The sequence below is a fragment of the Neovison vison genome, chromosome 5, assembly GCF_020171115.1.
Source record: "Neovison vison isolate M4711 chromosome 5, ASM_NN_V1, whole genome shotgun sequence".
NCBI classification, from domain to species: Eukaryota; Metazoa; Chordata; class Mammalia; order Carnivora; family Mustelidae; genus Neogale; species Neogale vison.
The window spans coordinates 107,969,190-107,993,251 of record NC_058095.1 but is presented as its reverse complement, the minus strand read 5'-3'; the positions used below and the strand labels follow the sequence as shown (position 1 = coordinate 107,993,251).

The window sequence follows — 24,062 nt, the reverse complement described above, 5'->3', positions numbered from 1 at the left end:
GGAAAACTGTTGGAGGTGTGATTTCTGAGATGAGTAAGCTTTATGAGAAATGGGATTTCCAGTGTTAGAAATTATAGATTCACAGGGACAGTGATATGTGATAGTGTGGTCTATTCAGTGAACTCCCACTAATTCATTAAGATGGGGACACAGGGCAGAAGACTGGTAGGATAGACTAGAGAGGCAAGAAAAGGGGCCAAATGTTGTATTACTGAGTTTTCTTAACCACTGTACCAAAAAATGGGCTGTTCAAAACTCTAAAGAATCTTGGACACTCACTGTAATTTTCTTCCTTTAGAAAGGATTATGGTTTTAATAGTAATCTTAAGATAAACCTTATATTTACCTCATCATTTTTCATATAGTATTAATGGCTGCCCCAATAAATGATTGATAATTCGTGTCACTAAGATTGGGCAGAAACAATGACTAAATTCAATCAATGTGAGTGACTGTTTTAGCTAAAAAACTTACACAAACAAAAAATTTACATTTAACTGGATTTCTTCCTGCCTCTCCTTTTGAAATGCAATTTTAGTTCACTCAGGTTAGAAATCCTCAGACTTCAAAAGTCATAGTAGAAATCATGCCAAATAGTTGTCTGTTGGGCATTAATTTTAAATTATGATTAGAAAATTATGAATCAGTACTAGTAAAAGACTTATAAGTTCTAGCAAATGTAGAAGTATCTGAGATTAGGAAGACATTATGCAGATGTATTAAGTGGGCTAATTAATTGAGCTAATATTCTTGTCCAAGACACTTAACTAAAGGGAGTTATAATACCTCAAACAATTTAGAAAAGGTAGAGAGAATATATAACCAAGAGGATTTGTTATATTTGAAAAATATTTTTATATTGATAAGCATAGGGAATGATTAGAAGTGAGGTATGTATGGGATATTTGGAGGATCTTGGCAATTAAGTGGTCATAATAATACCTACTGTTTTTTGTTACTGGTGATCATTGTCTACATAAAACACTAATGAATGGGATGCATGCATAAAATTGGTTTAAAATTAGAGTTAAAAAGTAGCATTTTTTAATAGCACTTTCAGGTATGCTTTATTTTTATTGCATGTGAACTCAGTATATTTTAAAAAATGAAGTGTATGCACAAAGATTCTTTAAATATGTATTTCTATGGACTGAGAGATGTAATGATATGAAAAGGATAATCAGTAATTTTTTATTCTGAGGTGGAAAGTCTCTCTAAACAATATGAAGAGATTTACCTTAAAAACAAAGATCTTGATGCAAGATTATTTCTGGATCATGATAAAACCCTTCAGGCTGAGCCTATGGACAGGTATTGTACATGGTCTAATTTTATTTGTTGAGGTACTTCTGCTATAGGTTGATTTAATATAGATAGATTAAATAGGTTTTTATTTAACTTCATGATCTTTAAATATCATTTATAATAAGTTATTTCAAATGCCTTTCTATAAACCTGATAATAAGATAAACAGTATTCTAAGCATATAATATATAAACAAATAGAGATTTAATGTGAATTGTCCTCTATAGCAACTATTTTTTTAATTAAGCTGAATTTAATTTTAAAACTGCACTAAAAGAAAATTGTTGAAGTAATTAGTTTACTTAAGTAGTGGTCTCTCTTTTTCCCCACCCTTTCATCTGCTATTACTTGCTTGGTTCTTTTTCTTAAAAATGTTAATACAGAAGTATATTCTCAACATCTAAAGATACAAACTTAATACAAAAAACAGAAGAAAATTTTAGAAGTAATGTAATTAACAAATTTAGAGAGCTACAGGAGGAGGTTACTAATATTAAAAATTACCTTCCAGAGGTGTTGGGAATAAAAAACTTAATAGATGTTCTGAAGAGCAGCATAGACTGCTTGAAGAAAAGAGAATGGACAATCTAGAAGAACGTATTGACGAATTCTCTAAGCATACAATGCAAATGGCCAAACAGATAATAAATAAATAAAGGTCAAGAGACATAGAGGATAGATCCAGAAGTTCAACATCTGTTTGATAGGAATTTCAGAAAAAGAGAATAAAGAGAATGAAGTAGAGGAAATAATTAAGGAAATCATTGAAGAAAACTTTACAGAGCTAAAGGATTCAAAGGTTGAGGTTGTCACTGCTTACTGAGTACCTTGTAAGATTGATGAGAAGAGACTCATTCCTAGACACATCTTGGTGAAATTTGGGTATTCCAGTGATAAAGAAAAAATCCGAAAGGCTTCCAGAAAAAGAGAAATAACTTATAAAGGAGCAAGAATCAGATTGACCACAGACTCTAGATACTCTAGATGCTAGGAATCAGTGGAGCTATGTCATAAAAGTTCTGCAAGCAAAAGGCTTTACACCTAGAATCCTTTACCCAGCCAAACTGGCATTTGATTTTGAAGGAAAAACAAAGACATTTTTTTGATACTGAAGAATTCACAAAGTTTGTTTCTTGCATACCCTCTTTGAAAGAATTACTGGAGGATATACTTTAGCAATCTAGGATGACTATAAATGCATACACACAATATATATTATCTTCCTCCCACAGCAAGAGTCAAAAAGGAAAACAAAATTAAAATGCCACATTTCTACCTAGGAGGATGGACTGTGATCAGTATACTTGGGGAGCAGGTGAAAGGAAGGTTACACATACTACTTAAATGTTGGTGAAGTTAAAGTGTTAAAATTAGTGTTTATCACTGTAGCTTTTGCAAGAGTAGGCTTTCTACACTACTGGGGAGAGGGAGAGAATCTGTCGTTGTAACCATAGACAGGTAGAGGTGGGGTGAAAGTAATAGAAAAACACAGGAAAAAAGATGGCAAGATAAGTTAAATAGGAAAAAAATGCAAAAGTTGAACTTTTATCATAAGTATTCAATTTTAGATCATTTATCATGTGAATCTTGAATCTCTACATTAAACCTTTTTCCTTTAGAAAAAAAAAGAAGTGCATTCTCTTGAATTATCATATAGAATTCTAAAGTAGGAATGATTGAGAGTAATTATAAAAATTTTGAATGATTATAGGGTAATTACAAAAAATTTGAATGATTATAGGTATATTTAATTTTATATCTTTAGCATGAAATCTTTTAATATGTAACTGATAATATATGTAACTTATAGGTTAAACACAAAATGTTTCAAATTTTATTTACATCAAAGTAAGGTTTTTGGAAGCCATAATGATTGAAAATCTTGAGCTTTGTTTTTTTTTTTTTTTTAACTATTGAAGAGCTTGGTTTGTAATACCATCTAACATCTAGAGATAGCATTTAACTTTTACTTTTAAAAAATTGTTAATGATTGGAGTACCTGTTTTTCATAAACCTAATAGAAGAAACCCAACTGAAAAACAATGGTGAAAAACACAAAATTTTTATTATTTAAGCAGATTTTGGATCATCAGTTTCTTATCACTTCTGTTATTGACTTAACCATTTTGTATAATGGTAGGAGGCAATAAGTGATATATTGCTCTTTTGACTTTACTTATCATTATTTAGTTTTGAAATGCAGAGAACGCCACGAAAAAGTAACTCTGATGAAGAAGTGAATGTGATTCTTCCACAAACTCCAGTTAGGTATGCATTTTCTTACTTTTGTTTTTCATTGTAATTATTTACTCAGTGCCTTCTTGTACTTTAAGTTTGTTCATTTGTTCTGTTATATATTTATGTATACATACAACCAATATATATTGAGTGCTCTTTGCCTGCCAGGTATTTCACTAGTTGCTGAGGATATGATTATCAAATCTAGTTCTGTCCATCCTTAATGAATATAACCTAGAATGGGAATGTATTTCATCTCAGTAAATAAAAAAAGAAAAAATGTATCATTACCCTTTACTCTGCATACAACTTAAGAAGACAGAAACCATTTTTCTGTCCTTTTCCTCACTTCCTGCATCTTACCTGCTAGTAAGTTCTGTTGAATCTACCTTTAATATATCTCTAGTCCATCTCCTGTCCTCCATTAGCACTCTCACCAACTTTGTCCAGATCTCCTCCTCTTTGTTTTGGATTTTTTTTATAGTAGCCTACTAACTGATCTTGCTGTGTCTAGTCTCCTCACTATTCCTCTCTCCCCACCACCAGATATTTTCTCCAAAGAGTCCCAGAATAATATTCTAAAAATGTAAGTCAGATCATGTTCACCCTGCTATCAAACTTTTTGACTGCTTCTTTTGTTGCAGTTGAAATACACACTCCCTCACAGTGCTTACAAAACCTTATATGATCCAGCTTCTGTTGTCTCTCTAACCTCATCTTGTTTTCCTGCTCATTGTGTACTAGCCAGTTTCCTGAATACTCGAGGCTCCTCTTTTGTACTTGAGGACTTTCACATTTGCTTTTCCCTCTTCTTGAAACTCTTCCTATTTTTATTTTTATTTTTAATTTTTTTCTTCTGAGTTACCAACAACTACTCTTCCTTTAGGCTCAGTACAAATATTACTTTTTAAAGTATTTCTTTCTGAAGTATTTTTCTTTATTCTTCTTTCCGATAGTATCCTGTTGTTATTCCTTTATAGCATATATTCCAATTTTTAATTAAAAATTAATTTGTGCTTGCTTGTTTTTACCAATACCCATAATAGCCTTTAAGCTTGATACTATTGTGGACCATGACATTTTTGTTCACCATTTAATAATTATGACCTAGGGTAATATTTGGTACATAGTGGGCTATCAGTAATATTTTTCAAATGACTACATAGACATATAAAGATACATTTCTGTATTAGTGTAAATTATAGTCATAAACTTTTGACAAACTAATGAGGTGGCACAGAAGGGACATTACGAAGGGATTTTATTGAACTGAATTTCGAAACATGAAAGTCTGTGACACAGGAGACTGGCATTTTAGGGAGTAGAAATAGCATGTACAAAGGCGTGGAAGTATAAAATAACACAGTTTGTCTGGGGAACTATTAGCAGCTCTGTACTGACTTCCTAAGTGGGAAGATGAAATGGCAGGAGAGGAAGGTGAATACTAGATCCTGAAAGGCCTAATACACTGTACCCATAAGTTTGGATTTTAGCTTGTGTGTGATTTGGCCTGCTGTTATATATGGGTGTTAAATAGGGATAAGGATAAAATTAGACCTGATTTTTTGAAAGTTTATGCGGTAGTAGTTTGTGAGGGGATGGACTAAGGAGGACATGGTAAGAAATAGACCTCTCAATCTGTCACAGTGGTTCTTAACCAAGGGTGCAAATTAGAGTAACCTGAGGAGGTTTTTTCCCAAACTACAAATGCCTAGACCCTACTACCATACACATAGTCAAAATCCCTGGACTGCTCTATTGCAATAATTCAGTTGAGAAATGCTGAAATCTGAACCAAGAGTAGGCAGTTGGAATGAAGGAACAAGAACAGGTTTGATAAATATTTAATGAATTCATACTTAGAATATTATTCATGAGGCATTTATGGAACATGAAGAAGTAGTAACTTACAGATTTGAGAATTATCTGGGGAAGTTAAGACCATAAAAATAGATGAGTTTGCCTGAAGTAAAGGTATAATGGCAAGAATGGCTGGCTAAGCCCTAAAGAATGCTAGCATTTATTTATTTATTTAGTTAGTTAGTTAGTTCAATTAGCCAACATATAGTACATCATTCGTTTTTGATGTAGTGTTCAACAATTCATTAGTTGTGTATAACGCCCAGAATGCTAGCATTTAAATACTAGATAGAAGTTAAAGAGAACGAGAGGGCACCCAGAGAATGAAGCCAAAAAAGCCAAGGGATGGAGGGAAATTCGGAAAAGAGTAGGTGTTTGAGTGTCACATGCTTCAAGGAAATCAAGTATCAGAACAATTGAGAAAGAACTTTTGGTGTTAGCAGTTAGTTAGTTATTTGTGGCTTTATTCATTGTGGGCTTAGAAGTGAATAAGTGGATAATTCATAAGTGGATTAGAAGATGTAAAAGTTATAAAAACAATAATATTTTAAAGGTGAGGAAGTATATCAGTTGAGAGAGGTATAATAGTTTGGTATAATAATAAGGAAGATAGAAAAAAAATATATCAGTGATGTTTGTCATCTTTTTTCCTAAATGGAAACTTTCACCAAAAGAGGTTAAAAGACTTAAAGCCAAGTTCTTTTTCCAAACTGAACAAATGACATCGATTCTAATTCTTACTGATGTTACAAAAAAGAAAAAAAATGCTCACTGAACATGTTTGCTAAGTAATATTTAAGGACTCTTTAAGCCATAAACATTCTATAGTTCTTTGCATCAATAAACCATACCGACAGTAACAATGTACTGCTACTCCAAAATTGGAATCTTAGTATTTACTATACAACACACACACACATACACATTGTAAAATTACAGAAATCTTAAGGGACTGACCCAGTTTTATGCTTTAACACTGATGACTTCTAAAATTATGTATGCTTTCATCTCAAGGCCTCTATAAAGAAAAGTCACATGCTTCTTCATTTGAATTACAATATATCCTACTGGTTTTATTTGAAAAACTTTAATGTTTGATTGTAATAATGTTTTCTTTAAAAATTATCATTTTAATACCAGTTTATATGTTTTTTAAAATATCATTAATTTGACCAATTAATGTTTTTGAAATGTAGTTTTATTAATAAATAGATGTAAAATTCTTCAACTTTAAACTTAGTGATTATGAACATGTTCTTTCTTAATGGTTTAAATAAAAGGTAATTCCCTTTTGCAACGATGTGGTTGGAACAAGAGAGTATTCCAAACAAAATAAGTCCATCAGAGAAAGACAATTATCGTATGATGTTACTGATATGTGGAATTTAAGTAACAACACAGAGGATCATAAGGGAAGAGGGGAAAAAATAAAACAAGATGAAACCAGAGAGGGAGACAAACCATAAGAGACTCTTACTCATAGGAAACAGAGGGTTGCTGGAGCAGAGGGGAGATGGAAGGATGGGGTAACTGGATGATGGGCAGTAAGGAGGGCACGTGATGCAATGGGACTGGCTATTTATAATATAAGACTGATGAATCACAGACCTACTTCTCAAGCCAATAATAAATTGTATGTTAATTTAAAAAAGAGTGACAGGAAAAAAATTTAATTCCTTGTAAGCAACAGTATACTGAGGGTTTTGTAAAGTCTTATTTCAAAGAACTCTTTAAACAGAAAATAGGTGAGTTTGAAAGATTCATTTAGCTTGTGAAATAGATATATTTTGTTTGTTCATTTGTTTTCCTTCAGTGCTTAATATTTCTTCCTGTTTTTTTTTCTCTAGGACTGTTATGAATACTATCCAACAATTAATGATGATCTTAAATTCAGCAAGTGATCAACCATCAGAAAATCTGATTTCCTATTTTAATGTAAGCCATAAATGAAACATTATTATTGTGTTATCTTGGGAAAGAAATTTGAAATTAAAAGTTAAAATACTGAGAATTTTAAAAAATACCTCCAAACCAACAAGTCCTAGTCTGTTACCTTACTTCTTGCTTCTTTGAACCCTCCAAATTAAATATTGGTCGTAGCGTGTTATTTTGGTAGTGTTATTTTTAGATTTTTTTTTTTCATGTTTGCTCTTTGCCTTGCTCATCATTCTTTCTTGCAACTTATACCTCATTTCTAATTTCATTTCCTTTCTTCTTCAGATAAGTACTTTAATAACTCCTTTAGTGAGGGTTAGTTTGGGGTGAACTTAAAAGGTTTTTGTTTTGTTTGTGTTAAAGTATCTTTACTTTTATTTTTTGTAACATACTTTAGCTGAATCTTCTGTTCTAGATTATTTACTTTCTTTTAGAATTTGTAAGTAATACTTTTATGTTCCTGGTTCTCCTTATTGCTGTTTAAGAAATCTGTGAATCTAACTGTTGTTTTGTTATATATCTTTTCTGTCTGCTTTTTAGATCTTTTTGAATGTGATATTAGAATTCACCATTTGGGGCTCCTGAGTGGCTCAGTGGGTTAAAGCCTCTGCCTTCGGCTCAGGTCATGATCCCAGGGTCCTGAGATCAAGCCCCGCATCGGGCTCTGTGCTCAGCGGGAAGCCTGTTTCCTCTTCTCTCTCTGCCTGCTTCTCTGCCTACTTGTGATCTCTGTCTGTCAAATAAATAAATAAAAATCTTAAAAAAAAAAAAAAGAATTCAACATTTGTCATATTTCTACAGTCTTTTATCCTATATTCAGCCCGTTTTTATTTACATTTCTTGCCTGGACTTGTGTGCATTGCAGTTTATAACTCCTGTAGACCTGAGTTTGACATCTGAAGGGCCACTCCCTGCTAGACAAACAATGGAGAGAGGAGATCATGAAAACTAGCATTTGTGTTGCTTGCTTCTTCACTCCTTATTTAAATTCAAATGAGGGTTAGGACTCACTGAAATGCTCAAACAGGGAAATTGGATAAGGCCAGGAAGATTATTAAAATTTGCCTTCTTCCAGTAACTGTGCTTTGTGTAGTTAACATTTTATTTAATATCATAATTTCCTTGTGGTCTTGTCATATTCTGTTCTCATCTTCTTGTTTAAATGCCTCTCAGGAATTAGTAATTTCTGTCATTGTATTCATAATTGTGTTGGCTCAGAACTGATTTTGTTTGTCCAGATTGCATGGTTACTTTTATTTATGGATGATCTGTAGAGCAACAGTAGTTCCCAAACATGGCTACTCAGTTACTTAGCACTTTTAGAAGGGAGAATAATAGAAGTTGTAAGAAGGATAATCTCTCTCTTGACTCTGTGTCTTTCTCTCTTTTTTTAAATTTCAATTTTTAATTAAACTCTAGCTGGTTAGCATGTAGTGCAATACTGGTTTCAGGAGAAGTTTAGTGATTCAGCACTTACATTCGACACCCAGTGCTCATCACTAGTGCCCTCCTTAATACCTTTAAAGTCTCTCATAGTTTTTTTCCTCTCTTTCTCCCCTCTCCCAACACTACCCCCATAATCTCTCTTTTCAAATATAATTTTGAATATTTCCTACAACATTTTGAGTATATAGGAGCTCTTTAGTTGGTCAGAAAATTCTGTCTCAAAGGCATTCTCTGGAGCTCAATGTGAAGTTCAACATTAAATGAAGCTTTACTAGCTTAACTGCAGTTTTACACAGACTGCAAACTGCTTATTCTCAAAAGTGGGCATGTCTTGAAGATCAGTAAGTTTTTCTTTGGGTTTACTTTTTTTTCAGGTTTCTTTATTTTTAAAATTAATGCCATCTTTTCTTCTGTAAGTAAAATCTTAGAAGCTGTAGACCTTTAAATGGATGTTTTGGTAACAATGACTTTATGACAGGAAGTGTTTCTTTGTTACTATTTCTGTGATACATGTGCTGTTTTCTTTTAGGGAGGTAGAATTATTGACTTTATAAGATGTGAAATTTTTGAATAACAATGTTCACATTTTTAAAAAAAAGATTTTATTTATTTATTTGACAGACAGAGATCACAAGTAGGCAGAGAGGCAGGCAGAGAGAGAGGAAGGGAAGCAGGCTCCCTGCAGAGCAGAGAACCTGATGCGGGGCTCCATCCCAGGATGCTGGGATCATGACCCGAGCCGAGGGCAGAGGCTTTAACCTACTGAGCCACCCAGGTGCCCCAACAATGTTCACATTTTAAAGAAAATTATACTTTATCCTAGTTTTGGAAAGTTTATAGTATTTTGAATGTATTTGATCTATGAGGATTATAAAAATAAAGTCAATCTTTGTAGCTGAAGGGAATCAGTTTTTTTATTTATAGGTTATAATATGAATTACAGAGTATTTTAATATATCATAGTATGCATTTTTGTAATCATCTTGTGACGTATTTTAATTATTAAGTATGGCCCCACCCCATATGATATGTGTATTGAGACTTCGTTTGTAACCATTTCTCAATCGTGTGTTTCTAAAAAGGTAGCTAAATGATTTAATAATTCTTAACTCTTTGAAAGCACAGCTTTAAATTAGGAAATGCTACCAAACTCCAATCTTAGTTTTATCTTTATTATTTTTAGGGTAATATACATCTCAATATAACTCTTAATTGAAGATAATTTGTGAGAATATAAGAAGAGATTCTTTGTTTTAGTAGTGGTATTGTTATAATTCTTACATTTTTAGTTCTTTTTTGTTAGAGTATAATTGACATGATATTTTGTTAGTTTCAGTTATACAACATAGTGATTTGATATTTGTATATACTACAAAATAATCACCATAGTAAGTCTGGTTAACACATCATCATACATTAGAAATTAGAAGTTAGAAATTTTTGTTTTCTTGGGATGAGGACTTCTAAGATTTATTCTCTTAACAGCTTTCAAATATACAATACAGTATTATTAACACAGTCACCATGCTGTACATTACATCCTCATGACTTATTTATTTTATAAGTGGAAGTTAGTAACCCTTTACAGCCTTAACCCATTTTGCCCACTCTTTTCCCCCTGCTCTGGCAATATCATTTTGTTTTCTATATCTATGAGCTTGTTGTTGTTGTTTTTCAGAATCCACATATAAGTGTGATCTTATGGTATTGGTCTTTCTCTGTCTGACTTATTTCACTTTTTCACTTGGCATAATGCCCTCAAAGTCCATACATGTCACAAATATCAAGATTTCATTCTTTCTTTGTGTATGAATAACCTTCCACATTATACACACACACACACACACACACTATCCATTCATCCGTCAATGGACACTTAGGCTGTTTCTATGTCTTGGCTATTGTAAATAATGCTGCAGTGAGCATGGGATATAGATAACTTTTGAGTTAGTGTTTTTGTTTCATTCAGATAAATACCCAGAAGTAGAATTCCTGGATTATATAGTAGTTCTATTTTTAATTTTCTTTTCTTTTCCTTTTTTTTTTTTTTTTAAGATTTTATTTATTTATTTGACAGAGAGAGATCACAAGTAGGGAGAGAGACAAGCAGAGAGAGAGAGGAGGAAGCAGGCTCCCTGCCGAGCAGAAAGCCCAATATGGGACTTGATCCCAGGACCCTGAAATCATGACTGAGCTGAAGGCAGAGGTTAACTCACTGAGCCACCCAGGCACCCCTATTTTTAATTTTCTGAGGAACTTCTGTACTGTTTTCCATAGTGACTGTACCAATTTACATTCTCATCAACAGCGCACGAGGCTCCCTTTTCTCCATATCCTTGTCAACACTGGTCTATTTCTTGTCTTTATAATTCTAGCCATTTCTGACAGGTCTAAGATGATATCTCATTGTTATTTCCATTTTCCTGATGATGAATGATTTTGAACATCTTCTCTTGTGTTGGTTGGCCATCTGTGTATCTTCTTTGGAAGACTGTCTGTTCAGGTCCTCTGCCTTTTTAAAAAAAATTAGATTATTTGTTGGGTTGTATGAGTTTTTCATAAAATTTTGAATATTAACCCCTTATTGAATAAGTGACATGCAAATATCTTCTCTCATTCAGTAGGTTTGGTAGTGATGTCTCTCATTCAGTAGGTTTGGTAGTGATGTTTCTTTTATATTTAGGGTGGTTTTTTTGTTGGTGGTGTACAATTGACATACAACATTTTGCTAGTTCCTTTTTGCTTTATTGATGGTTTTCTTTGCCATGTAGAATCTTCTTATTTTGATGTAGTCTCAGTTGTTTATTTTTGCTTTTGTTGCTTTATCTTTTGTAAAACAGAAAATCGGGTCTTGAAGACCAGTGTCAAGGGGCTTATCTCCTGTGTTTACTTCTAGGATTTTTATGGTTTCTGGTCTAACATTTAGATTTTTAATTCACTTTGAGTTAATTTTTGTGTATTGTGTAAGATTGGTCAAGTTTTATTCTTTTTCATGTGGCTCTCTAGTTTTCCCAGCACTGTTTTTTGAAGAGACTGTCCTTTCCCCATTGTATATTCTTGCCTACTTCATGCATAACTGGCTGTATGCATGAGTTTATTTGGGGGCTCTCTGTTCTATTCCACCAATCTGTGTGTCTGCTTTGTGCCAATACCATACTGTTTTTAAAACCGTAGCAGCCTCTTTGGAGAACAGTGTGGAGATTCCTCAAGAAATTAAAAATAAAACTTCCCTATGACCCTGCAATTGCACTCCTGGGTATTTACCCCAAAGATACAGATGTCGTGAAAAGAAGGGCCATCTGCACCCCAATGTTTATAGCAGCAATGGCCACGGTCGCCAAACTATGGAAAGAACCAAGATGCCCTTCAACGGACAAATGGATAAGGAAGATGTGGTCCATATACACTATGGAGGATTATGCCTCCATCAGAAAGGATGAATACCCAACTTTTGTAGCAACATGGACGGGACTGGAAGAGATTATGCTGAGTGAAATAAGTCAAGCAGAGAGAGTCAATTATCATATGGTTTCACTTATTTGTGGAGCATAACAAATAACATGGAGGACAAGGGGTGTTAGAGAGGAGAAGGGAGTTGGGGTAAATTGGAAGGGAGGTGAATCATGAGAGACTATGGACTCTGAAAAACAATCTGAGGGGTTTGAAGTGGCGGGGGTGTGGGAGGTTGGGGAACCAGGTGGTGGGTATTATAGAGGGCACGGATTGCATGGAGCACTGGGTGTGGTGAAAAAATAATGAATACCGTTTTTCTGAAAATAAATAAATTAATTAAAAAAATAAAAAAAACATCTTTGGAACACACACACACAAACACACAAAAACAAAAAAACCCAAAAACTGTAGCTTTGTAATATAGTTTGAAATCAGGCAGTATGATGCCTTGTTCTTCCTCAAGATTGCTTTAGCTATTGGGAATCTTTTGTTGTTGCATACAGATTTTTGGATTGTTTGTTTTATTTCTGTGTAAAAGACATTGGAATTCTGATAGGGATTGCATTGAATTTGTAGATTGCTTTGGGTAGAATGGATATTTTAACAATATTAACCCTTCCAATCTATGAGTGTAGAATATCTTTGCATTTATTTCTATGTTATTCAGCTTCTTCCATCAATGCCATATAGTTCATGTACAGGTTTTTCATCTCCTTGCTTAAATTTATTCCTAGGTATTTTATTCTTTTAGATACATTTGTAAATGTTTTCTTAACTATCTTATTACAGTATTAGTGCATAGAAACAAACCTGATTTCTGTGTATTGGTTTTGTATCCTGCAACCTTACTGAATTAGTTTATTCTAGCAATTTTTTGATGGAGTCTTTAGGGTTTTTTATGTATAATGTCATGTCATGTGTCAATAGACACAGTTCTACTTCTTCCTTTCCAATTTGGATGCCTCTTAGTGTTCTTGCCAGTTGGCTCTGGCTAGGACTTTCAATACTATGTTGAAGGGGGCATATTTGTCTTATTTCTGATCTTACAGGAAAATCTTTCAGGTTTTCACCATTGAGTATGATAATAGCTGTGGGCTTGTCATATATAGCCTTTATTATGTTGAAGTATATTCTCTCTATACCTGCTTTGTTGAGAGTTTTTTTTTATCATAAGTGGATGTTGAATGTTGTCAAGTATTTTCTGCATCTTTTGAAATGATCATATGATTTTTATCCTTCATTTGTTAATGTGTCACATTTATTTGCGAGTATTGAATGAACCATCCCGGCATTTCTGGAATAAGTCTTACCTGATTGTAGTATGTAATCCCTTAAGATATTGTTGAATTTGGCTTGCTAATAATTTCTTGTGGATTTTTGCATTTACATTCATCAGGGATATTGGCCTATAATTTTCTTTTCTTATGACGTCTTTGTCTAATTTTAATGTCAGGGTAATGCTGGCCTTGTATGTGTTTGGAAGTGTTCCCTCCTCTTTTTTTTTTTTTTTTTGGAGGGCTTTGAGAAGTTTAATTTTTTTCTTTTTTGAATGTCTTGTAAAATTCATCAGTGAGGTTCTCTGAATTTTGATTTTTGTTTCTTTGGACGTTTTTGATTATTGATTCACTCTCCTTATTAGTAATCAATCTGTTCATATTTTCTGTTTCTTCATGGTTCAGATTTGGTAGGTTGTGTGTTTCTAAGAATTTATCCTTTTCTTTTAGGTTTTCCAGTTTGTTGGTGTATAATTGTTCATAGTAGTCAATTAGGATCCTTTATATTTCCATGGTTTTAGTTTGTAATGTCTATGCAACTTTTTTTAATGGGTGGAAAGGCTAACAAATCTGTTCTTTAACTTAGCAGCAGAAAATTTAGATAATACTAACATCCTAAAATGGAATTCTTTATGTTCTCCTTATTTTCAGTAGTTGCGTTTATCTAGTTTCTGTAGAAGTGCTTCTATGTTATAAATAACCCAAAGTGAAATTTTTATCTTATAGGACAGAAAATGTTAATTCTGATTAAACAGTATCCTCAACATTGATTTATGTTTTTCCTCTTTAAAGAACTGCACAGTGAATCCAAAAGAAAGTATCTTGAAAAGAGTGAAGGATGTTGGATACATCTTTAAAGAGAAATTTGCTAAAGCTGTGGGACAGGGATGTATGGAAATTGGATCACAGGTAACTTGAGTTCATCTTGATTAGTGTCACTATATGTAAATAACCTCAAATGAAATATATTTCCAAATTGTAAAAATATTATAATGGTATTTGTCCTATATTGGTAGATTCTGTATCTAAGCTACCTGTGTATGCTGCTGTTTATGGAAAACTATAAGAAAATGCCCCTTATGCCATTACAAAAACCAAAAGTAAACATGTAGAAAATTTTAGAAAAAAATGTAGACATTTAAAAAATATAAGTACAAAAAAATTAAAATCTTTGATGCCATTACATTTTTTGTGTATGTTCTTTGGCCTCTGCATATATGAATATTCATGAATGCATATACTTAGATAATGGGATGATATACATGCTATTTATTGGTGATATTATTGAGTGATGTTGGTTTTACTGTTGTTATTTCAGAAAATCTACAACCTATACATTGGGTAAAAGTATTGTCTCTGATTCAGAAGCCTGGGTTTATATCTGCTTCTAACATTTATGAGCTGTCATTTAACTTCTCTGAAATTCAGGTTTCCATATTTGCTCTACTTTGTTGTGTGGAATTAGTGAGATAACATATAAAAATATGTTTGAAAACTATAATCTACTACATACATTTATTTCAGTGTAGCGAGGTTATATTTTGATACTGTGTTTTAAATAATAATATTTAGAAGTCTTTTTGGTTGTATATGAAATTTATGCTAATAATTTGAACAAAGGAATAGGGTTTGTGTGTATCTATCTAAAATTTGGTTATTCTTTGAACTAATGGGAACTATTTATTTGGTTAAAACTTTTTGCTGATAGTATCAGTTGGGTCATTTTTTGCCTTTGCCAGTTTTATGGACAGACTATTCTCAGTCCTAGAGAGTTTTCTTGAAAATATATGTCCTAGGCCACAAAAAGTATTACATTAGTGTATAAAATGTTTAAAATAGTACAAGGTGTATAAAACATATCCTGTGTGTGTGTGTGTGTGTGTGTGTGTGTTTCTGTTGAATGATGTAGGCTGAAGCAGAATGAAGGAAAAGAGAAACCAATTACTGGACCTTCCCTCTTGATAATTTATTGGGAATGTTAACCATCATTTTATATGGAAGTCCTGAATGTTAGACAAGCTAGCTTTTGTGATCTTTTGGTATTCATATTCCTAAAAGTATCAGAAATGTATTATAAGAGAAACATTCTTAAAAATTAATAATTGTAATTTTCTAAAGTAGTGGAATCTAATTTTTTTTCTTTGTAGCGATACAAACTTGGAGTCCGATTGTATTACCGAGTAATGGAATCCATGCTTAAATCAGTAAGTTAAAAAGAACATAATAGAAAAAAATCCAATGCTGACACAAAAAAGGCATTAGCTAAATGTTTTTTTAATCTGTTTTAGGAAGAAGAACGATTATCCATTCAAAATTTTAGGTAAATTCTTTAGTTTTAATGAAACAATTTCTTCTTTTTTTTTAATAAAAGTAAATGTTTTAAAATCATTCTTTTCTTTCCTTTAGCAAACTCCTGAATGACAACATCTTTCATATGTCTTTGTTGGCATGCGCTCTTGAGGTCGTAATGGCTACATATAGCAGTAAGTTAAATTTTAGTAAATAAACATTTTAGCTCAGTTTAAAGTTAAAAAAAAAAACTTATCTAAGGTGTGGTGTGTTTTTTGGTGGGGTGGAGTTAAGGAGACAATAGCATAATGTAGAACAGTATATACTGAAGAATGTAAATGGTCCCCATAAATTATTGTAAATGGGTTATTATCTGAATTATTTCAGGTCATCTTGGAAATAGTACTTCACTAGACTCTTATTCTGGGCTGTTCTTAGTCCAGGAAATATATCTACTGAAATCCCTTCCAAGACCGGAGATTGTAAATTACCAAAGGATCATTTATCTATATGGAAACACTGCTTTAGATTCTATGGTCATAAAACCAAAGGTTAGAGCCAAAGTCCACAGGATAAACAGACAGAGGCCACTCATGGTATTTTCTTTTAGATATAATTTTAGACATGTATTGTGTTGCAAATATTAAGTTTTGTTGGCAAAAACAAAAGAAAATTTACCTCAGGATACAAATACACAAAAAAGAAATATATGTGGAAAACTGTGACTCCTCATTTATAACCAAAAAATGCTAACCAAATTAGCAAAATCTTAAAGAAACTTTCCCTCCCCACATCAAGGATTAGTGAGACTGTGAAAATGGCTATGCAAATGCGTTGTTGGTTAGATATTAAACTGGTTAGATATTGTTCCTGACATAAGTTTAGAATAGTTAGACCACTGAAAATTTGATATAAGCATGAGCCCTCTATTTAGGAAAAACATGTGCACCTACACTCAGAATTTAGAAGCCTATTTCCTATGAGTCTATGGAAAGAATTCTGCTCCAAGGGTGCCTGACTGGCTCGGTCAGTAGAGCACACAACTAACCATGTCATCATGGTCTTGAGTTCAAGTTCCACGTTCCACGTTGGGCAAGGAGACAACTTGAATTTAAAAAACAAAATTTAAAAAAAATCTGGTCTGAATAAAAAATTTTTGTTTAGCTTTTCTACTGTGTTTTAAAATTTTTGTTTCATAAAATCTTTTCAAACTGAAAGTACATAATTGAATGCTTAACATCTCATACCTAAGTTACATTTTTTCTTTCATTTTTAGGAAATACATCTCAGAATCTTGATACTGGAACAGATTTGTCCTTCCCATGGATTCTGAATATACTTAATTTAAAAGCCTTTGATTTTTACAAAGTGATTGAAAGCTTTATCAAAGCAGAAGCCAACTTGACCAGAGAAATGATAAAACATTTAGAACGATGTGAACATCGAATCATGGAATCGCTTGCATGGCTCTCTGTAAGTAACTAGCTAAAATAATTAAAGATATTAATATGCAAATGAATAACGATTATATGTTAGTGAGAGGTATTCGTTAAAATTTACCTCAAGAGAAAATATGCAATTTAATGAAAATGCAATTTCAGTGTATAGCCCGAGTTAAGTGGAATATTAAAATGGAGTTTTCTTTTACTTGGGCTCCCCAGACCATCTGGGGATAACTTTAATTAAGACATGGCACTTTATTTATTTATTTTTTAATTTATTTATTTTCCCAGAAAACAGTATTCATTATTTTTTCACCACACCCAGTGCTCCATGCAATCCGTGCCCTCTATAATACCCACCACCTGGTACCCCAACCTCCCACCCCTCCGCCACTTCAAACCCCTCAGATCGTTTTTCAGAGTCCATAGTCTCTCATGATTCACCTCCCTTCCAATTTACTCCAACTCCCTTCTCCTCTCTAACACCCCTTGTCCTCCATGTTATTTGTTATGCTCCACAAATAAGTGAAACCATATGATAATTGACTCTCTCTGCTTGACTTATTTCACTCAGCATAATCTCTTCCAGTCCCGTCCATGTTGCTACAAAAGTTGGGTATTCATCCTTTCTGATGGAGGCATAATCCTCCATAGTGTATATGGACCACATCTTCCTTATCCATTTGTCCGTTGAAGGGCATCTTGGTTCTTTCCATAGTTTGGCGACCGTGGCCATTGCTGCTATAAACATTGGGGTGCAGATGGCCCTTCTTTTCACGACATCTGTATCTTTGGGGTAAATACCCAGGAGTGCAATTGCAGAGTCATAGGGAAGTTTTATTTTTAATTTCTTGAGGAATCTCCACACTGTTCTCCAAAGAGGCTGCACCAACTTGCATTCCCACCAATAGTGTAAGAGGGTTCCCCTTTCTCCACATCCTCTCAACACATGTTTTCTGTTTTGTTAATTTTGGCCATTTTAACTGGTGTAAGGTGATATCTCAATGTGGTTTTAATTTGAATCTCCCTGAGGGCTAATGATGATGAACATTTTTTCATGTGTCTGATAGCCATTTGTATGTCTTGATGGGAGAAGTGTCTGTTCATATCTTCTTCCCATTTTTTATATGTTTGCCTGTTTCGTGTGTGTTGAGTTTGAGGAGTTCATTATAGATCCTGGATATCAACCTTTTGTCTGTACAAGACATGGCACTTTAAAGCAAAACACAGTTCCTTAAAGTATTTGAAGAGTATATTTAAAATAGAGTTGTCATGTTTGAAAATTTAAATGCTGTTAAATTCCAACAAAATGGTAAAAATTAGAATTATGCTATTTTTTTTCAATTTATTTATTTTCAGAAAAACAGTATTCATTATTTTTTCACCACACCCAGTGCTCCATGCAAGCCGTGCCCTCTATAATACCCACCACCTGGTACCCCAACCTCCCACCCCTCCGCCACTTCAAACCCCTCAGATTGTTTTTCAGAGTCCATATTCTCTCATGGTTCACCTCCCCTTCCAATTTACCCAAATTCCCTACTCTTCTCTAACACCCCTTGTCCTCCATGCTATTTGTTATGCTCCACAAATAAGTGAAACCATATGATAATTGACTCTCTCTGCTTGACTTATTTCACTCAGCATAATCTCTTCCAGTCCCGTCCATATTGCTACAAAAGTTGGGTATTCATCCTTTCTGATGGAGGCATAATACTCCATAGTGTAGAATTATGCTATTTAGGTGATTTAACAAAGTACAGTTTTCTGGTTCAATTTATTTGTATTTCTTTTTGTTCTATTATTAAATGTAGTCCAAAAATCTACACTATTGTTCAATTATAGTTATTGTTTATAGCATTATAGAAGCACAAACCATATTCTCTATGTATTGTATTTATAGCATATGAGCTATTGATAAGGCTTTTGTTTCATAAAGTTGGCATTTTCTATGTAGTAATGGTAAAATACTTATTTGAAGTTCCTCTGTGTTATGCTCTTTAAATCTGCATAGTTGGGTAATACTTTGTGACTCATCAGATCTGTAGATTAATATAGAGTTTGTTTCTTTTGAAGCTGTGTTGCATGCTAAGCATATAACTTTTCATTTATGCCAATATATAGAAATGGCAATGAAAACTAATGTTTTCATTAATAGACTTAATAGTTTTAGACTTACCTGTTTTCTTAATAGACTTTAATTACACTAGAATTCTAATCTGTACACATAAGTCTTAGTTTTAATTTTTTGATGTTCCAAAAACTTAATGACTAAGAGATAACTTATTTCTTAGTGTTTTCTTGCACTGCTATATGAACAGAGTAGATAGAATAGGGGAGAAGTAGGGGAAGTTGATAGAAAGCCATTGCATTTCTATAATTGAATTTAATAACTCCATTATATAGGACCTTCTACTTAATGAGAAAAGGAGTGCTTAGAAATCTAGGGGATTTCTAGAGGTTTAAGTGAGAATGACAAAAATGAATCAATGATAAATATAATAAGTAAGAGGTATTTTTCAGAGGCTGAAGTGTCCTCTCCTTCTAGACATTGAAATCAAGACATGACTCTATCATATGAAAGTGACTGTTTTTATTTGTTTAGAGAGTTTTTTTCCCCATTAGTATGCATCTGTAGCATGGCTTGCATTGGAGTAAACATTGTAAAGATACAGAGAAGACATGGGCTCTGAAAATTGTGGAGGAAATAGAAATTTATTGTTTATAAATTGCTTGTGCTCAAGCCTGTTTGGTTCAGTTACTGGTGTTCTAGAATTATAAACAATATCCCTTTATTCTTGAGAATTTTTGGAGAAAAAGTGACATGCCCAAAGTCAGGAGAAATATATAATTTATTAATAGGATGTGGAAGTCATAAGCCTCTACATATAAATTCTAAATGTGGTTGCTGTCTCTAGGGGATAAAATTATAGATAATTTGTATTGTCATATATTTTTAATGTTTGAACTTTTAAAAACTTCTTTTACATTTAAAATTTTTATTTTTTTATTTTTATTTTTTTAATTTTTTTAGTCATTAAGGGAATAGGGTAACTATGAAGATAAGTCATACCACAGAAATAGAATACTGTGAATTTCTCATGTGAGAATAATTGACATTTTAGAGAAGGGTACATACCATAGATATAGTTGAGCTTTCACAGACTTTTTTTTTCTACTGAAGTAAAACGTATATACAGAAAACTATATATTACAGGTTTATAGTTTGAAGAATTTTTCATAAATTGAACACACTCCTGTTGCCAGCACCCAGATCAAGAATCAGAGCAAACTTTAATAATCTTTTGATTCTGTATGACAATAAGAATTTTTCATTTAACTGTAGATTCAAACAGTATTGGTTACTTAGGGAAACATCAAGGGAGGTTCTACTTACTTTTTCCCCCCAATAATTTAATGAAAGAAAGAACATCATCATGTTTTTAATGGTTGCATGGAGAAGGGTTCCAGCATCTTTGCTTAACAATCTTGAGAAATAATAAATCAAGAACAGAATAACTTGAAGGAAAAAGCATATCTTTCTTTGTTTTGATTTCGAAGAGATTAATAGGCCATATATAAGTATAAAATGCTAAACAGTCTGTTGAAAAACCTGGTAAAATCTTGTTCCCTGGAAATTTAAAGGAATTAGAGGTGATTTAGAATAAACCATACCTAAGGGTTAGATTAAATGACTTCCAGATGTTTAGGCCTTTTAAATCTATTAAGCAGTTTATAATGCCAGCAGTTATGAAGTGAGATTTATATATATTACTTTTAGTATGCTCAAAATTCATCAGATTTTTCCTCAGTTAAACCTTTATAAACCAAGATACACTAGGTTCGTTCATTCTTTCTTTTCTTCCTTTCCTTTTCTTTTCTTTCTTTCTTCCCTCCCTCCCCACCTTCCCTCCTTCCTTCTTTTCTCTTTCTTGTTTTTGACAGAGAGAGAGAGAGCAGGAGCAGGGTCAAGAGCAGAGGGAGAGGGCGAAGCAGACTCCTTGTTGAGCAGGGAACCCAACACAGGCTGATGCCAGGACTCTGGGATCATGACCCTAGTTGAAGGCAGACACTTAACAGACTGAGCCACCCAGGTGCCCTGGTGCTTTATTTTCTAAATGGTCTCTCTTCCTGGGAATATTGTGGACTCTTCCTATTGATCTCCCTGCATCTCTAACTTCCTTAAGACTATTTTTTCTGGCGGCAACTAGAGAAATCTTTTTAAAATGCAGATATCATCATGCTAACTCAAATAAAAACCTGTGAGGGTCCTATGCATCTGGTAATGGTGGAGGAAGACTTAACAACATGACTCCCCTCAAAAAAGACAGTTATAAAACCTCTGCATGATTCCGAAAGCAACTGCCTGAAATTCCTGGACAGGAAGAATAGACCGACTCTTCAGGAGAGAAGAGGAGCTCTGAGCCTGGGAAGGAAGTTTTCAGCCCAGGGCTAAGTGGAAAGTGTTATAGGACGGGTAGGGGGTGCCAGTGAGAAGAAAACTGCAGACTTTCTGGCCAGGGCCAGGGAAACTAAAAAAATAGAAGGTGGGGAAACCTTGGCTGCTGAGGAGAGTGGACAAATCCTATCTGCCCACTTCTTTATGTGAACCATGAATTATTGCCCTGTATGGATTAACAGCAGCTTAATGAAGGAAGGTCTGAACTGAGACAGGTGCTGCTACCCAAATAAAAAGTTTACAGTTCAGGTTCAGTGAAAATAATCACACGCTTAAAAACAAAATGAAGCAATGCTTATTTGAGAAAAAAAATAACAGAATCCAGAAATCTTTACAATTTAACATTTATGATGTTCAGGACACAGTTTTAAAATTACAGCATATGAAGAGGGTCAAAGGAATCAGGTCCAGGGTTTTAGAATGGGAACTTTAGGTCAACTATTTGATGCCTCAGGGCTCTCTTTTGGGAGTTTTGTTGCCTCCCTTTTTCTTCCATCAGCAGTTCAAAGTGTCTCCCTGGTGTCCCTGCAACCATTTTAGGGAATCTGCAAAGTTAAAGAGTATTTTTATACTATTAAGATGTTACTTATCTTTTTTACTCTCTTGACATTTATACTGATGATGTAAAAGTGTTAGCACCTTTGCAGGTATCAGAGCAATAGCATCAAGCTGGCTAGTTGTCCTTGTATTCTTCACCACCACATCTCTCCGTTAAAATACAAAACAGAACATGTCAGTTTCATTTAAGAATGCCATTGATGCACCAGTAAGCAGTATTAATTTTATTGAATTTCTATTTTCAATCACATGTTGTTGAAAACAACTGACAATAAAATATTGCCAATGGTAAATTTTTGAGTTTCCAAGAGAAAATTAGAATTTGGTTAAGCTTGTACTGAGAAGTACAGCTTCTCAGGACTTCAGAGACTTCTGATGAAATCAGTGGTATATTAATAAATGTGACTTTCTGATATTGTAAAGGAGATTTTTCAGTGTTAGTAAGATCTCCATGATTCAATATTTCCAATATTTCCAAAAGACCAGTGAATCGTGTCATAAAGTCATTAAGAAATTTATTCAAAGCTTAAGGTAGACCCATAATAATTTTTTAAAATATTTTTAACATAATAATTAATAAAGTTCAAGATAGAACAACAGATTTTAACATCTCAGAGTATGAAAAGTTTATTTTTGTTAATTGATATATTGATATTGTTCCCAATTCCACATTGTAACTAAGCTTTAAGGAGCTATAACTTGCCAAGTTTTAGGCTAGTATAAAAAAAAAATCCATTACTATTTTTTTTAAAAGATTTTATTTATTTATTTGACAGACAGAGATCACAAATAGGCAGAGAGGCAGGCAGATAGAGAGGAGGAAGCAGGCTCCCCACTGAGCAGAGAGCCTGATGGGCTCGATCCCAGGACCCTGGGATCATGACCTGAGCTGAAGGCAGAGGCCTTAACACACTGAGCCATCCAGGCACCCCATAAAAATCCATTACTATCTTAAAGCTCTATTATTTATTACATTCTTAGAAATTTTCTTTTTTTTTTTTTAAGATTTTATTTATTTGAGAGAGAGAGAGACAGAGATAGTGAGAGAGAGTACAAGCAGAGAGGAGAGGGACAAGCAGGCTCCTCACTGAGCAGGGAATCCAATGTGAGGCTTGATCCTAGCATCCTAGGATCATGACCCAACCCAAAGACAGATGCTTAACTGACTGAGCCACCCAGGTGCCCCCGTTTTAATTTAAATTAAACTTAACTTTACTTAAAAATTACTAATACAGTAAATATTGATATAATTCATATGAACAAAAACTTTTGGGCCTTGAATAATTTTAAGAATATAAGAGAGTTATGAGTCAAATGTTGGAGAATGCCTGCCTTCTATTCTCTTCTCCATTTACTCTTGTCTTTTCTTGTAACTCACACAACCATGTTTTGTTTTTTTTCACCTGTCCCTGAGTCTTTGTTCACTTCGTAGGCCCCACTTAAAATACTTTCCTCTGCCTTTGTACTTACCAGAATTTCAGTTCTACTTCTACTCTGTTGTTCATGACCATCCTAGTCTATAGTCATTCTTCCTCCTTTACAGTCTTACAGTGTTTATTACTAACTACTTACCAGTCATTTATAAATTTTATATCTTATTCTATGTGCATATGTGCAACTCATGTTAATTGAGTTACTGTATATAAACTGTATGTAAACCACTCAGAACAGTAGCTGACATTATGTGTGTGGCAATTAATTACTAAGTGGAAGTGATGAATAAAGAGGGGTCAACTAATGATGACATATAGGTAGTATCATTCATTAAAATACCGGGATCAGATGAGATTTTCTTGGAAAGAT

General features: G+C 33.5%; 1 protein-coding gene across 1 annotated transcript in view; it reads left to right on the top strand.

Moving 5' to 3' along the window:
* RB1 (RB transcriptional corepressor 1) overlaps window positions 1-24,062 on the top strand; it is a 164,870-nt gene that overhangs the window by 54,868 nt on the left and 85,940 nt on the right. Inside the window, exons 10-17 of the mRNA XM_044249725.1 lie at window positions 1,202-1,311; window positions 3,496-3,573; window positions 7,251-7,338; window positions 14,304-14,420; window positions 15,659-15,715; window positions 15,800-15,831; window positions 15,918-15,994; window positions 17,077-17,273. Coding sequence (XP_044105660.1) covers window positions 1,202-1,311; window positions 3,496-3,573; window positions 7,251-7,338; window positions 14,304-14,420; window positions 15,659-15,715; window positions 15,800-15,831; window positions 15,918-15,994; window positions 17,077-17,273 — 756 coding nt within the window. The remainder of the gene's footprint in view (window positions 1-1,201; window positions 1,312-3,495; window positions 3,574-7,250; window positions 7,339-14,303; window positions 14,421-15,658; window positions 15,716-15,799; window positions 15,832-15,917; window positions 15,995-17,076; window positions 17,274-24,062) is intronic.